This window comes from Pongo pygmaeus, chromosome 13, assembly GCF_028885625.2.
Source record: "Pongo pygmaeus isolate AG05252 chromosome 13, NHGRI_mPonPyg2-v2.0_pri, whole genome shotgun sequence".
In the NCBI taxonomy this organism is placed as follows: domain Eukaryota; kingdom Metazoa; phylum Chordata; class Mammalia; order Primates; family Hominidae; genus Pongo; species Pongo pygmaeus.
In genome coordinates this window covers 41,774,651-41,789,757 of record NC_072386.2, presented here as the reverse complement: position 1 = coordinate 41,789,757, position 15,107 = coordinate 41,774,651, and the positions used below count along the sequence as shown (strand labels likewise).

Genomic DNA, 15,107 nt, shown 5'->3' with positions numbered 1-15,107 from the left:
TCATGTTGTTAAAAGGGTCAATCCACCAGAACAATGTAACATTTATGAACATGTATATGCGTAACAACAGACCTCCAAACTATTTGAAGCAAAACCTGACATAAATGAAGGGAGAAATAGACAACAATAATATTTCGGGGCTTCAGTACCCCACTTTCAGTGATGGGTAGAACAATGAGGAAGACTATCAACAAATAAATAGAAGACTCAACAGTACTGTAAACAAATTAGACCTTACAGATATCTATAGAACACCACACCCATTAGCAAAAGAACATACATTCTTCTCAAGTGTACATGAAATATTCTTGTGGATAGATCATATGCTAGGCCATGAAACAAGCCTCAATAAATTTGAAAGGATTGAAATCATACAAAGTGTCTTCTTTGACCATAATGAAATTAAATTAGAAATTAATAACAGAAGGCAACAGAGGAAAAGTTCACAAATATGTGAAAATTAGATAACACACTCCTAAATAACCAGCAAGTCTAAAAGAAATCACAAAGGAATTAGAAAACACTTTGAGATGAGTGAAATAAAAAGACAACATACCAAACTTTGTGGGATGCAGCTAACACTATGCTTAAGAGGGAAACCTACAACCATAGTCACCTATATTAAAAAAAAATAGTGGGGCATGGTGGTCCATGCCTGTAGTTCCTAGCTACTTGGAAGGCTGAGGTGGGAGGATTTTTTGAGTCCAAGAGTTTGAGGTCAGCCTGGGCAACATAGCAAGACCTCGTCTCTTAAAAAAAAAAATCCTCAAATCAGTAACCTAACATTTCACGGTAAGAAAAGAGAAAAAGAAGAGCAAACTAAACCCAAAACAAGTGGAAGAAAAGAAACAGTAAAGACTAACAAGGAAATAAGAGAAATAGAGAATTAAAAAAAAACAGAGGAAATCAGTGAAACCAAAATTTGATTCTTTGAAGAGATAACTAAATTGATAACTTTAGCTACACTCATCAAAAAAAGAGAAGAGATTCAAATTACTGGAGTCATGAATGAAAGGGGGATATAACTACTGACCATACAGAAATAGAAATAATTGTAAGAGAATACTCTGAAAAACTATATGCCAACAAATAGATAATTTAAAATGGACCAATTTCTAGAAAGACACAAATTACCAAAACTGGTTAAGAAGAAATATAAAATTGGCTGGGTGCAGTGGCTCGTGCCTGTAATCCTAACACTTGGGAGGCCAAGGTGGGCAGATCATGAGGTTAGGAGTTTGCGACCAGCCTGGCCAACATAGTGAAACCCCGTCTCTACTGAAAATACAAAAATTAGCTGGGCATGGTGGTGCATGCCTGTAGTCCCAGCTACTCGGGAGGCGGAGGTAGGACAATCGCTTGAACCTGGGAGGTGTAGGTTGTGGTGAGCTGAGATGGCGCCATTGCACTCCAGCCTGGGCAACAGAGCGAGACTCCATCTCAGAAAAAAAAAAAAAAAAAAAAAAGAAAGAAAGAAAGAAATAGAAAATCCATGCGATAGCAGGATGTCTTAGAATATCAAAATACAAAATAAATCAAAAGAGATTGGATTAGTAATCAAAAAAACTCCCACAAAGAAAAGCCCAGGCTTAGATAGCTTCACTGGTAAATTTATTTAAATGTTTAAGAACAATTACCACCAATTCTTCATAAATTCTTTCAAAAATAGAAGAGGAGATAACACTTCCCATATCATTCTGTGAAGTCAGTATTATTACCTTGATACAAAAACCAAATATACTGAAAGAAAAGAAAACTACAGACTAGCCTCCCTTTTGAACATAGATGCTAAAATTCTCAAAACTATACTAGCAAGCTGAATCCAGCAAGATATAAAAAAGATATTACACCATGATCAAGTGGGATTTATCTCAGGAATGTAATACTAGTTTAACACCTGAAAATCAGCTAATGTAATAAATGACGGAAGCCTAATGATTATCTCAATAGACACAGAAAAACATTTGATAAAATGCAGCATCCTTTTATGATAAAAATGCTCAACAAACTAAGAATACAAGGAAACTTCCTCTTCAACCTCATGAAGAGCATCTATGGAAAACCTACATCTGACATCACATTTAATGGTAAAAGACTGAATACTTTCACCATAAGATTAGGAATAATACAAGGATGTACACTCTCACCGTGTCTGTTCAACATTTTACTGGCGGTTCTAGCCAATGGTATTAGGCAAGAAAAAGAAATAAAAGGCATCAGTTTTGGAAAGGAAGAAGTAAATGATCTATTTGCTGATGACATAATCCTGTATATATTAGAAAATCCTAAGAAATCCACACATACAGAGAAAATTATTAGAGCTAATAAATTAGTTTAGCAGAGTTGTAGGATACAATACAAGATCCATTTAGGAAAGCAGTTGTATTTCTGTAACTAGCAATGAGCATTCCAAAAATAAAATTAAGGAAACAATTCTGTTGACAATAAAATAATAAAGAATATAATACTTAGGAATAATTTGACAAAAGAAGCATAAAACTTGTCTGCTGAAAACTGCAATTTATCACGGAAAGAAATTAAACAAGGTCAAAATAAATGGAGAAATATTTCATGTTCATGTAATAGTTAATACTGGTAAGATGTTAGTACTCCCCAAATTGATGGTTTAATGCAATCTCCATCAAAATCTCAGTTGACTTTTTGGAAGACAGCTATGCTTACCACTGTACCACCAATGAACTTTTAGTTGTCTTTTTGCAGAAATTGACAAGCAGATCCTTAAACACATATGGAAATATAAGGAGGCCCAGCACAGTGGCTCATGCCTGTAATCCCAGCACTTTGGGAGGCCAAGGCAGGCAGATCACTTGCGGTCTGGAGTTCGAGACAAGCCTGGCCAACATGATGAAACCTCGTCTCTACTAAAAATATAAAAATTAGCCAGGTGTGATGGCACGTATCTGTAGTTCCAGCTATTCAGGAGGCTGAGGCGTGAGAATCACTTGTATCCAGGAGCCGGATGTTGCAATGAGCCAAAATCACACTACTGCACTCTAGGCTGGGTGACGGAGTAAGACTCAGTCTTAAAAGAAATACAAGGGACTATGAATATCCAAAATAATCTTGAAAAAGAAGAATAAAGTTGGAGTAGTAACACGTTCCAATTTTAAAGCTAACTACAAAGCTACAGTAGTCAAGATAGTGTGGTACTAGCATAATGATTTACATGTGTATCAATGGACCAGAATTGAGAATCTAGAAAAAAATCCCTCATGATTATGTTTAGTTGATTTTCAAAAAGGGTGTTAAGTCAATTCAGTGGGGGAAAGAATAATATTTTTCAACAAATGGTGCTGAGGGAACTGGATATCCACATCCAAACACCAAAGAATGAATTGACCTCAGCCTGGGCGACAGAGGGAAACTCCATCTAAAAACAACAAAAACAAAAAGAAATGAGAATGGTGATTCTTTAGGCCTTGGGGGTAGTGGTGGGAGAATGGTGAGTGAGAGCCAGTGGGTGTGACACATCTTTTAGGTGGGACAACACTGTTCTAAATCTAGATTGTGGTTATGCTTGTACAACCCCGTGAAAATACTAAAAACATTAAACACTTTAATTGGGTGAGCTGTATGTTATGTCAATTATGTTTCATTCAAGTTTAAAAAAAATGTAAAGTTACCACAATTAAGAGTTTGGTACTGACAAAATAATGGAGAAAGCAATGAAACAGTAAGGAGTTCAAAAATGGCTATCAATATGTATGAAAATTTAGTATATGATAATATTTGTATGCCAAATCAATGTTTAGAGATAGATTATCTCACAAATAGTTTTTAGACAACTTGTTATATTATAATGATAAGTAATATGACTAAATCCCTGACGCATTGCTTATACTAAACAAATTTTAGATTGATCAAAGAGCCGTAAAAGAGGAAAATGAAAAAGCACTGGAAGAAAAATGGAATTGTTTTGTCATCTTGGAGTAAAAGGAAAATATGACATAAAACTCAGAAGTCCTAAAGCATACTGTTGATTTGCACACTTGTTCACTTGAAAAATATAATTTTGTTTAAGAATATATTATAGTCAGATGGCCAATAGAAATGAGAAAAAATGATTTGCAACATGTAGCAAAAAGAGATTGCTTTTATAATTTATGGAGCACTTTTATAAATCATTAAGGAAGAAACAAATGATGCAATATAAAAATGGGCACATGATATGAACAGGCAACGCACAGAAAAAAATACAGATGGCTAGTGAACATGAAAGGATGCTAATCTTAATTAAAATGAAGTAAATGCACATTAAATAAGTTGATAATGCCTACTATTGGATTGATATTGGGAAATGGGTGCTCATACCATTCATGGTAGTATACACTGGTATAACTTATTAGAGAGTAATTTGTTAACAATTGTCTGAAAACAATGTGTTTCCTTTTGCCTCATCAAATCTATTTCTAGGAATTTATTGAGTAGATATACTTAACGTACATGCAAAATATAAAAAGAACATATATAAGATTGTATATTGTAGTGTCGTCACTAATAGCAAAAAAACTGCCAGAAACCTAAAAAATATTAACAGTAGGGGGGACTGGTTAAGTTAATTTATGGTACATCTGACCAATGGAGTACTATACAGCTAAAAAAGTTTCTGACGTGGAGAGATGTGAAACATACTATGAGTGGAAAATAAAGTAATATAATAGTATGTATTTTATGATCCTATTTGAATTAAAAAATTATAGATAGATATTTCCTATAATTATAAAACACATTGTGAATAAAACTTACCAGTGAGAATTGAGTTACCTTTTATTTTTCTCTATTTTTTTTTTACTCTGAGCATAATATACTCAAAGAATTTAGTAGACTATTTAAATACTTAATAATTAAAAATACCTATAAATATGTTTTATTTAGAGAGAGAGATATATATATACACAAACTTGGTGCTTTATAAATACTATGTTTTTTAAGGTAAACTTTGATTGCCATTAGCAAGAATATATTTTATTTAGACTTATTTATGTTGTATTGTATTTATCTTATTTTATTTATTTTTTATTTTTTTCTGTTTTTTAATTTTATTTTTATTTTTATTTTATTATTATTATACTTTAAGTTTTAGGGTACATGTGCACAATGTGCAGGTTAGTTACATATGTATACATGTGCCATGCTGATGTGCTGCACCCATTAACTCGTCATTTAGCATTAGGTATATCTCCGAAAGCTATCCCTCCCCCCTCCGCCCACCCCACAACAATCCCCAGAGTGTGATGTTCCCCTTCCTGTGTCCATGTGTTCTCATTGTTCAGTTCCCACCTATGAGTGAGAACATGCGGTGTTTGGTTTTTTGTTCTTGCGATAGTTTACTGAGAATGATGATTTCCAATTTCATCCATGTCCCTACAAAGGACATGAACTGGTTATTTTTTATGGCTGCATAGTATTCCATGGTGTATATGTGCCACATTTTCTTAATCCAGTCTATCATTGTTGGACATTTGGATTGGTTCCAAGTCTTTGCTATTGTGAATAGTGCCTCAATAAACATACGTGTGCATGTGTCTTTATAGCAGCATGATTTATAGTCCTTTGGGTATATCCCCAGTAATGGGATGGCTGGGTGAAATGGTATTTCTAGTTCTAGATCCCTGAGGAATCGCCACACTGACTTCCACAATGGTTGAACTAGTTTACAATCCCACCAACAGTGTAAAACTGTTCCTATTTCTCCACATACTCTCCAGCTCCTGTTGTTTCCTGACTTTTTAATGATCGCCATTCTAACTGGTGTGAGATGGTATCTCATTGTGGTTTTGATTTGCATTTCTCTGATGGCCAGTGATGGTGAGCATTTTTTCATGTGGTTTTTGGCTGCATAAATGTCTTCTTTTGAGAAATGTCTGTTCATATCCTTCGCTCACTTTTTGATGGGGTTGTTTGTTTTTTTCTTGTAAATTTGTTGGAGTTCATTGTAGATTGTGGATATTAGCCCTTTGTCAGATGAGTAGGTTGCGAAAATTTTCTCCCATTTTGTAGGTTGCCTGTTCACTCTGGTGGTAGTTTCTTTTGCTGTGCAGAAGCTCTTTAGTTTAATTAGATCCCATTTGTCAATTTCGGCTTTTGTTGCCATTGCTTTTGGTGTTTTAGACATGAAGTCCTTGCCCATGCCTATGTCCTGAATGGTAATGCCTAGGTTTTCTTCTAGGGTTTTTATGGTTTTAGGTCTAACATTTAAGTCTGTAATCCATCTTGAATTAATTTTTGTACCAGGTGTAAGGAAGGGATCCAGTTTCAGCTGTCTACATATGGCTAACCAGTTTTCCCAGCACCATTTATTAAATAGGGAATCCTTTCCCCATTTCTTGTTTTTCTCAGGTTTGTCAAAGATCAGATAGTTGTAGATATGCGGCGTTATTTCTGAGGGCTCTCTTCTCTTCCATTGGTCTATATCTCTGTTTTGGTACCAGTACCATGCTGTTTTGGTTACTGTAGCCTTGTAGTATAGTTTGAAGTCAGGTAGTGTGATGCCTCCAGCTTTGTTCTTTTGGCTTAGGATTGACTTGGTGATGCGGGCTCTTTTTTGGTGCCATATGAACTTTAAAGTAGTTTTTTCCAATTCTGTGAAGAAAGTCATTGGTAGCTTGATGGGGATGGCATTGAATCTATAAATGACCTTGGGCAGTATGGCCATTTTCATGATATTGATTCTTCCTACCCATGAGCATGGAATGTTCTTCCATTTGTTTGTATCCTCTTTTATTTCCTTGAGCAGTGGTTTGTAGTTCTCCTTGAAGAGGTCCTTCACATCCCTTGTAAGTTGGATTCCTAAGTATTTTATTTTCTTTGTAGCAATCGTGAATGGGAGTTCACTCATGATTTGGCTCTCTGTTTGTCTGTTATTGGTGTATAAGAATGCTTGTGATTTTTGTACATTGATTTTGTATCCTGAGACTTTGCTGAAGTTGCTTATCAGCTTAAGGATATTTTGGGCTGAGACAATGGGGTTTTCTAGATACATAATCATGTCATCTGGAAGCAGGGACAATTTGATTTCCTCTTTTCCTAATTGAATACCCTTTATTTCCTTCTCTTGCCTAATTGCCCTGGCCAGAACTTCCAACATTATGTTGAATAGGAGTGGTGAGAGAGGGTATCCCTGTCTTGTGCCAGTTTTCAAAGGGAATGCTTCCAGTTTTTGCCCATTCAGTATGATATTGGTTGTGAGTTTGTCATAAAGAGCTCTTATTATTTTGAGATACGTCCCATGAATACCTAATTTATTGAGAGTTTTTAGCATGAAGGGTTGTTGAATTTTGTCAAAGGCCTTTTCTGCATCTATTGAGATAATCATGTGGTTTTTGTCTTTGGTTCTGTTTATATGCTGGATTATGTTTATTGATTTGCATATATTGAACCAGCCTTGCATCCCAGGGTGAAGCCCACTTGATCATGGTGGATAAGCTTTTTGATGTGCTGCTGGATTCGGTTTGCCAATATTTTATTGAGGATTTTTGTATCGATGTTCATCAGGGATATTGGTCTAAAATTCTCTTTTTTTTTGTTGTGTCTCTGCCAGGCTTTGGTATCAGGATGATGCTGGCCTCATAAAATGAGTTAGGGAGGATTCCCTCTTTTTCTATTAGTTGGAATAGTTTCAGAAGGAACGGTACCAGCTCCTACTTGTACCTCTGGTAGCATTCGGCTCTGAATCCGTCTGGTACTGGACTTTTTTTTGGTTGGTTAGGCTATTGATTATTGCCTCAATTTCAGAGCCTGTTATTGGTCTATTTTGTGATTCAACTTCTTCCTGGTATAGTCTTGGGAGGGTGCATGTGTCCAGGAATTTATCCATTTCTTCTAGATTTTCTAGTTTATTTGCGTAGAGATGTTTGTAATATTCTCTGATGGTAGTTTGTATTTCTGTGGGATCAGTGGTGATATCCCCTTTATCATTTTTTATTGCATCTATTTGATTCTTCTCTCTTTTTTTCTTTATTAGTCTTGCTAGCGGTCTATCAGTTTTGTTGATCCTTTCAAAAAACCAGCTCCTGGATTCATTAATTTTTTGAAGGATTTTTTTTGTCTCTATTTCCTTCAGTTCTGCTCTGATCTTAGTTATTTCTTCCCTTCTGCTAGCTTTTGAATGTGTTTGCTCTTGCTTTTCTAGTTCTTTTAATTGTGATGTTAGGGTGTCAATTTTGGATCTTTCCTGCTTTCTCTTGTGGGCATTTAGTGCTATAAATTTCCCTCTACACACTGCTTTGAATGTGTCCCAGAGATTCTGGTATGTTGTGTCTTTGTTCTCGTTGGTTTCAAAGAACATCTTTATTTCTGTCTTCATTTCGTTATGTACCCAGTAGTCATTCAGGAGCAGGTTGTTCAGTTTCCATGTAGTTGAGCGGTTTTGAGTGAGTTTCTTAATCCTGAGTTCTAGTTTGATTGCACTGTGGTCTGAGAGACAGTTTGTTATAATTTCTGTTCTTTTACATTTGCTGAGGAGAGCTTTACTTCCAACTATGTGGGCAATTTTGGAATAAGTGTGGTGTGGTGCTGAAAAAAATGTATATTCTGTTGATTTGGGGCCGAGAGTTCTATAGATGTCTATTAGGTCTGCTTGGTGCAGAGCTGAGTTCAAGTCCTGGATATCCTTGTTAACTTTCTGTCTCGTTGATCTGTGTAATGTTGACAGTGGGGTGTTAAAGTCTCCCATTATTATTGTGTGGGAGTCTAAGTCTCTCTATAGGTCACTCAGGACTTGCTTTATGAATCTGGGTGCTCCTGTATTGGGTGTATATATATTTAGGATAGTTAGCTCTTCTTGTTGAATTAATCCCTTTACCATTATGTAATGGCCTTCTTTGTGTCTTTTGATCTTTGTTGGTTTAAAGTCTGTTTTATCAGAGACTAGGATTGCAACCCCTGCCTTTTTTTGTTTTCCATTTGCTTGGTAAATCTTCCTCCATCCTTTTATTTTGAGCCTATGTGTGTTTCTGCTCGTGAGATGGGTTTCCTGAATACAGCACACTGATGGGTCTTGAGTCTTTATCCAATTTGCCAGTCTGTGTCTTTTAATTGGAGCATTTAGCCCATTTACATTTAAAGTTAATATTGTTATGTGTGAATTTGATCCTGTCATTATGATGTTAGCTGGTGATTTTGCTCATTAGTTGATGCAGTTTCTTCCTAGTCTCGATGGTCTTTACATTTTGGCATGATTTTGCAGCGGCTGGTACCGGTTGTGCCTTTCCATGTTTAGCGCTTCCTTCAGGAGCTCTTGCAGGGCAGGCCTGGTGGTGACAAAATCTCTCAGCATTTGCTTATCTGTAAAGTATTTTATTTCTCCTTCACTTATGAAGCTTAGTTTGGCTGGATGCGAAATTCTGGGTTGAAAATTCTTTTCTTTAAGAATGTTGAATATTGGCCCCCACTCTCTTCTGGCTTGTAGAGTTTCTGCTGAGAGATCCGCTGTTAGTCTGATGGGCTTCCCTTTGTGGGTATCCCGACCTTTCTGTCTGGCTGCCCTTAACATTTTTATCTTCATTTCAACTTTGGTGAATCTGACAATTATGTGTCTTGGAGTTGTTCTTCTCAAGGAGTATCTTTGTGGTGTTCTCTGTGTTTCCTGAATGTGAATGTTGGCCGGCCTTGCTAGGTTGGGGAAGTTCTCCTGGATAATATCCTGAAGAGTGTTTTCCAACTTGGTTCCATTCTCCCTGTCACTTTCAAGTACACCAGTCAGATGCAGATTTGATCTTTTCACATAGTCCCATATTTCTTGGAGGCTTTGTTCATTTCTTTTTATTGTTTTTTCTCTAAACTTCCCTTCTCGCTTCATTTCATTCATTTCATCTTCCATCACTGATATCCTTTCTTCCATTTGATTGCATCGGCTCCTGAGGCTTCTGCATTCTTCACGTAGTTCTCGAGCCTTGGTTTTCATCTCCTTCAGCTCCTTTAAGCACTTCTCTGTATTGGTTATTCTAGTTATACATTCTTCTAAAGTTTTTTCAAAGTTTTCAACTTCTTCGCCTTTGGTTTGAATTTCCTCCTGTAGCTCGGAGTAGTTTGATCGTCTGAAGCCTTCTTCTCTCAACTCGTCAAAGTCATTCTCCGTCCAGCTTTGTTCCGTTGCTGGTGAGGAGCTGCGTTCCTTTGGAGGAGGAGAGGCGCTCTGCTTTTTAGTGTTTCCAGTTTTTCTACTCTGTTTTTTCCCCTTCTTTGTGGTTTTATCTACTTTTGGTCTTTGATGATGGTGATGCACAGATGGGTTTTTGGTGTGGATGTCCTTTCTGTTTGTTAGTTTTCCTTCTAACAGACAGGACCCTCAGCTGCATGTCTGTTGGTGTTTGCTGGAGGTCCACTCCAGACCCTGTTTGCCTGGGTATCAGCAGCGGTGTCTGCAGAACCGTGGATTTTCGTGATCTGTGAATGCTGCTGTCTGATCATTCCTCTGGAAGTTTTGTCTCAGAGGAGTACCCGTCCGTGTGAGGTGTCAGTCTGCCCCTACTGGGGGGTGCCTCCCAGTTAGGCTGCTCAGGGGTCAGGGGTCAGGGACCCACCTGAGGAGGCAGTCTGCCCGTTCTGAGATCTCCAGCTGCGTGCTGGGAGAACCACTGTTCTCCTCAAAGCTGTCAGACAGGGACATTTAAGTCTGCAGAGGTTACTGCTGTCTTTTTGTTTGTCTGTGCCCTGCCCCCAGAGGTGGAGTCTACAGAGGCAGGCAGGCCTGCTTGAGCTGTGGTGGGCTCCACCCAGTTCGAGCTTCTGTGCTGCTTTGTTTACCTAAGCTAGCCTGGGCAATGGCGGGCGCCCCTACCCCAGCCTCGCTGCTGCCTTGCAGTTTGATCTCAGACTGCTGTGCTAGCAACCAGTGAGACTCTGTGGGCTTAGGACCCTCCGAGCCAGGTGCGGGATATAATCTCCTGGTGCTCCGTTTCCTAAGCCCATTGGAAAAGCGCAGTATTAGGGTGGGAGTGGCCCGATTTTCCAGGTGCCGTCTGTCACCCCTTTCCTTGACCAGGAAAGGGAACTCCCTGACCCCTTGTGCTTCCCGAGTGAGGCAATGCCTTGCCCTGCTTCGGCTGGTGCAAGGTGCGCTGCACCCACTGTCCTGTGCCTACTGTCTGGCAATCCCTAGTGAGATGAACCTGGTACCTCAGATGGAAATGCAGAAATCACCTGTCTTCTGTGTCACTCACGCTGGGAGCTGTAGACCGGATCTGTTCCTATTTGGCCATCTTGACTCCACCTCTTATTTTTTTCTTGAGACAAGGTGGTGCTCTGTTGCCCGGGCCGGAGTGCAGTGGCGCAGTCATGCTCACTGCAGCTTTGACTTTTTGGACTCAAGCAATCTTCCCACCTCAGCCTCCTGAGTAACTGGGACCTACAGGCATGTGCCACCATGGCTGTCTGATTTTTCATTTTTTTGTAGAGATGGGATCTCACTATGTTGCCCAGGCTCACCTTGAACTCCTGGGCTTTATTGTCTTGCCTTGGCCTCCCAAAGTGCTGGGATTGAGCCATTGCACCCAGCCTTACACTAACCTGTGAGTCTGTGCTTTGCTAATTTCCAGAAGTCTCCATGTGGACTTCTTGAGTATTTTATAACACAGCAACAACCTGCATGTATATCTGCTATGGAAAGGTGATTTTTCGGCCCAGTGTGGTGGCTCACGCCTGTAATCTCAACGCTTTGGGAGACCAAGGTGGGTGGATCACTTGAGGCCAGGAGTTCGAGACCAGCGTAGCCAATATGGTGAAACCCTGTCTCTACCAAAAACGCAAAAATTACCTGGGCATGGTGGCAGACATTTGTAGTCTCAGCTATTCAGGAGGCTGAGGCATGAGAATCACTTGAACCCAGGTGGTGGAGGTTGCACTGAGCCGAGATTGTTCTACAATCTGGGTGACAGAGCAAGGCTCTGTGTCTAAAAAAAAAAAGAGAAGTCATTTTTTTTTGTTGGCTTATTTACTTTTTGCTCTTTTTTAAAAATCTGACTTTTTGATGATAGAAAAAGGTTTTACAATGAAAAATGAAATCTCTCTCTTAATCACCCAGATTCTCTTCTCAGAGACAACCATAATTATTACTTTTTTTTTTTTTGAGACAGTCTCACTCTGTTTCCCAGGCTGGAGTGCAGTGGCACGATGTCGGCTCACTGCAAGCTCTGCCCCCTGGGTTCACGCCATTCTCCTGCCTCAGCCTCCTGAGTAGCTGGGACTACAGGCACCCGCCACCATGCCCGGCTAATTTTTTGTATATTTAGTAGAGACGGGGTTTCACTGTGTTAGCCTGGATGGTCTGAATCTCCTGCCCTCGTAATCCACCCGCCTCGGCCTCCCAAAGTGCTGGGATTACAGGCATGAGCCACCGCGCCCGGCCATAATTACTACTTTTAAAAATGATTCTGGGCCGGGCATGGTGGCTCACCCATGTAATCCCAGCACTTTGGGAGGCCGAGGCGGGTGGATCACTTGAGGTCAGGAGTTCAAGACCAGCCTGGTCAACGTGGTGAAACCCCTTCTCTACTAGAAATACAAAAATTAGTCGGGTGTGGTGGTGGGTGCCTGTACTTCCAGCTACTTGGGAGGCTGAGGCAGGAGAATCACTTGAACCTGGGAGGTGGAGGTTGCGGTGAGCTGAGATCGCACCACTGCACTCCCGCCTGGGTGACAGAGCGAGACTCCGTCTCAAAATAAAACAAAACAAAACACCAAAAAACAGATTCTGTGTAGAGATTCTCTTTGCATTTACAAATAGGTACACACACACACGCACACACACACTTCACGCATATGGCAGTATATTAAACATATTGTCAACCCACTTCCCTTTTTGTTTTTAGCTGAACAAGATAACTTAGATATCTTTTCATTGATGAAGAGCATCCTCCTATTTAAAGTCTGTGTGGATGAATCCTAATTGATTTTTCTGTTGATAACATGCTATAATTAACTTAACTACTTAACACTTATTTTAGAAACTAAGTATTGCCTGGGGAAACACTGGGGATACACTGGTGAGGACAAAAAAAAGAGACATTTACTCCCTTCATGGAGCTTAAATTCTATGAGATGGACACATTAATAAAAGACCAACTCAAATAAAAGTGAATCATAATTGTGATAAGTGCTGAGATGAATGTGATAGAGAATTGATATAGTCAGGGAGGTAAAGGACAGTTTTTCTGGGGAAGTGATAATTGAGCTGACATGTAAACAAACCGAATAATTTTACATATTTTAAGGATGTAAGTTTGTCTTATAATATCTGTTCTTCCATTTTATCTGTATCTGTAGACATACCTTTAACGTCAGCCTTTAAATGTGCTTAAGTTTCTCATATATTAAATAAAAACAAAACTCTTCTCTGACCCTTCCCTCCTTTCCACCTACTGCCCTTTATCTCACCTTCCTTCTTACCAAGAGAGTTGTCTAAACTTCCTGTTTCTATTTACTCATCTCTCACTCAGAAAAAAGATTCAGGCTTACTCCTTCTTTAACCTATTCCAGTCTGTGTTACAATTATTATAACACAGTGAAACATCTCACCAAGGTCACCAATGACTTCCAAACCCAGGAGAGACTTTTTAGTCTCCATTTTGCTTGAATTGGCATGATTGACAACTCTTTTATTGAACTACTTGAAATGTTCCCATATCTTGTATCCCCTCTGTTTTTCTTCTCCTTTTTTTAGTTTTGTTTACTGACTTCTTTTCTAACTATTAAATTGCTGGAGTTCCATAAGACTTGTCCTGGGCTCTTTTCATTTCCCATCAAACACTTTAAGGCAAGTTTCAGACAGTATCTATAGATGATTCCCAAACCTATACCTGACCCTGCTTCTAAGATTTACACCAGTTATATTCAGCCACCTCCCATATTTTTATACTTTATTTGTCAATTGTTCATTCAAATATATTTATTTGGGACCTGTTATTTGACAGGCATTGTGCTGGTGCAGTGTCTTAGGTGTGTCTAGTGGAATATGATTAAAACAGAATTCATGATTGATACCTACTGCCAAAAAGAAGGAAGCAAGTAAACAAACAAAAATGGCCAAAACAAGACCCTCTCTACCATCATTATTCTGATTCAACTACTGAAATCCACCCAGTTCATCTAACTTAAATCTTGGGATCAGTCTCAACTCTTCTTTTTCTGAGTACTTCCCTTATCCTCATGCAATCCAATCCAGTTCAATCCAGTCCAATCAGTGTGGTCTAACCCAATGCAATTTTACTGAAGTCTGGCCATTCTACCGTCTCAGCCTCTGTCCAGTGCTTCCATTCCCTACCCCTTCTTCCCCTTTCACTGTCAATACCCTAGACCAAACTACTATCACTTGACTGCCGCAGGAACTTCAAATTGGTCTTAACTGTCTTCACTTTTGACTGCTGTCTGGCAACTTGCCATATGACTGTAGTCATGATTTTTTAAGTGTTCCATAATTCCTCTGTCTCAGTTTTCTTATCTCTAAAATTGGGATAATAATAACCTTTCCATTATAGGGTTATTGAGAGGATAAAATGAATTACTATATATAAAACACTTAGAATAGTGCCAGGCACTAACTCCTCAGTAAATTGTTAATAAGACCTTGTACAGTGTTACATTAAGCCAAGTAAAAGGTATGATTAAGAGAGAAAGATGGTTTATTAATAATATATTTGAATGGAATCATTATCTTGTTTATACTTAATTGTGTTATATATGTTCACACTAAAAATCTGCAGCTCTTATAATACGTGACCTTATGTGTAATTTTTTTCTTAATTAAAAGGCTAAGAAGCACCAGGCCTTCCTAGTAGAGACATGTGAAAATAACGTGAAAGAATTGGAATCGATCTTGGACAGCTTTACTGTGTCGGGCCAGTGGACATCAGGTTAGTTGAAGGTATAAAATGACAGATGCATCTGTCAATGTTCCAAAGTCACTACATTTTGGGAATTCTGCAGATGCCTCTTATAGTCCCTCATCTCAACATGTTTTGATCTGATGACATGATAAGAGCAGTTCTCACAGCAGTCAGTTGGCCTAGCTGGCTGAGAAAGGGTGACGGAATATGGACCTGCTGTTGTCCTCCCAGAACTTGATTTACAAGTGTTGGGGTCTGTGTGAT

At 38.8% G+C, this 15,107-nt stretch overlaps 1 protein-coding gene across 18 annotated transcripts in view; it reads left to right on the top strand.

Annotated features, from left to right (window-relative positions):
• Positions 1-15,107, top strand: part of CCDC171 (coiled-coil domain containing 171) — a 445,777-nt gene that overhangs the window by 147,816 nt on the left and 282,854 nt on the right. For all 18 annotated transcript variants that reach the window (XM_054501330.2, XM_054501326.2, XM_054501331.2 and 15 more), the window contains one exon: positions 14,768-14,870. In XM_054501330.2, coding sequence (XP_054357305.1) covers positions 14,768-14,870 — 103 coding nt within the window. The remainder of the gene's footprint in view (positions 1-14,767; positions 14,871-15,107) is intronic.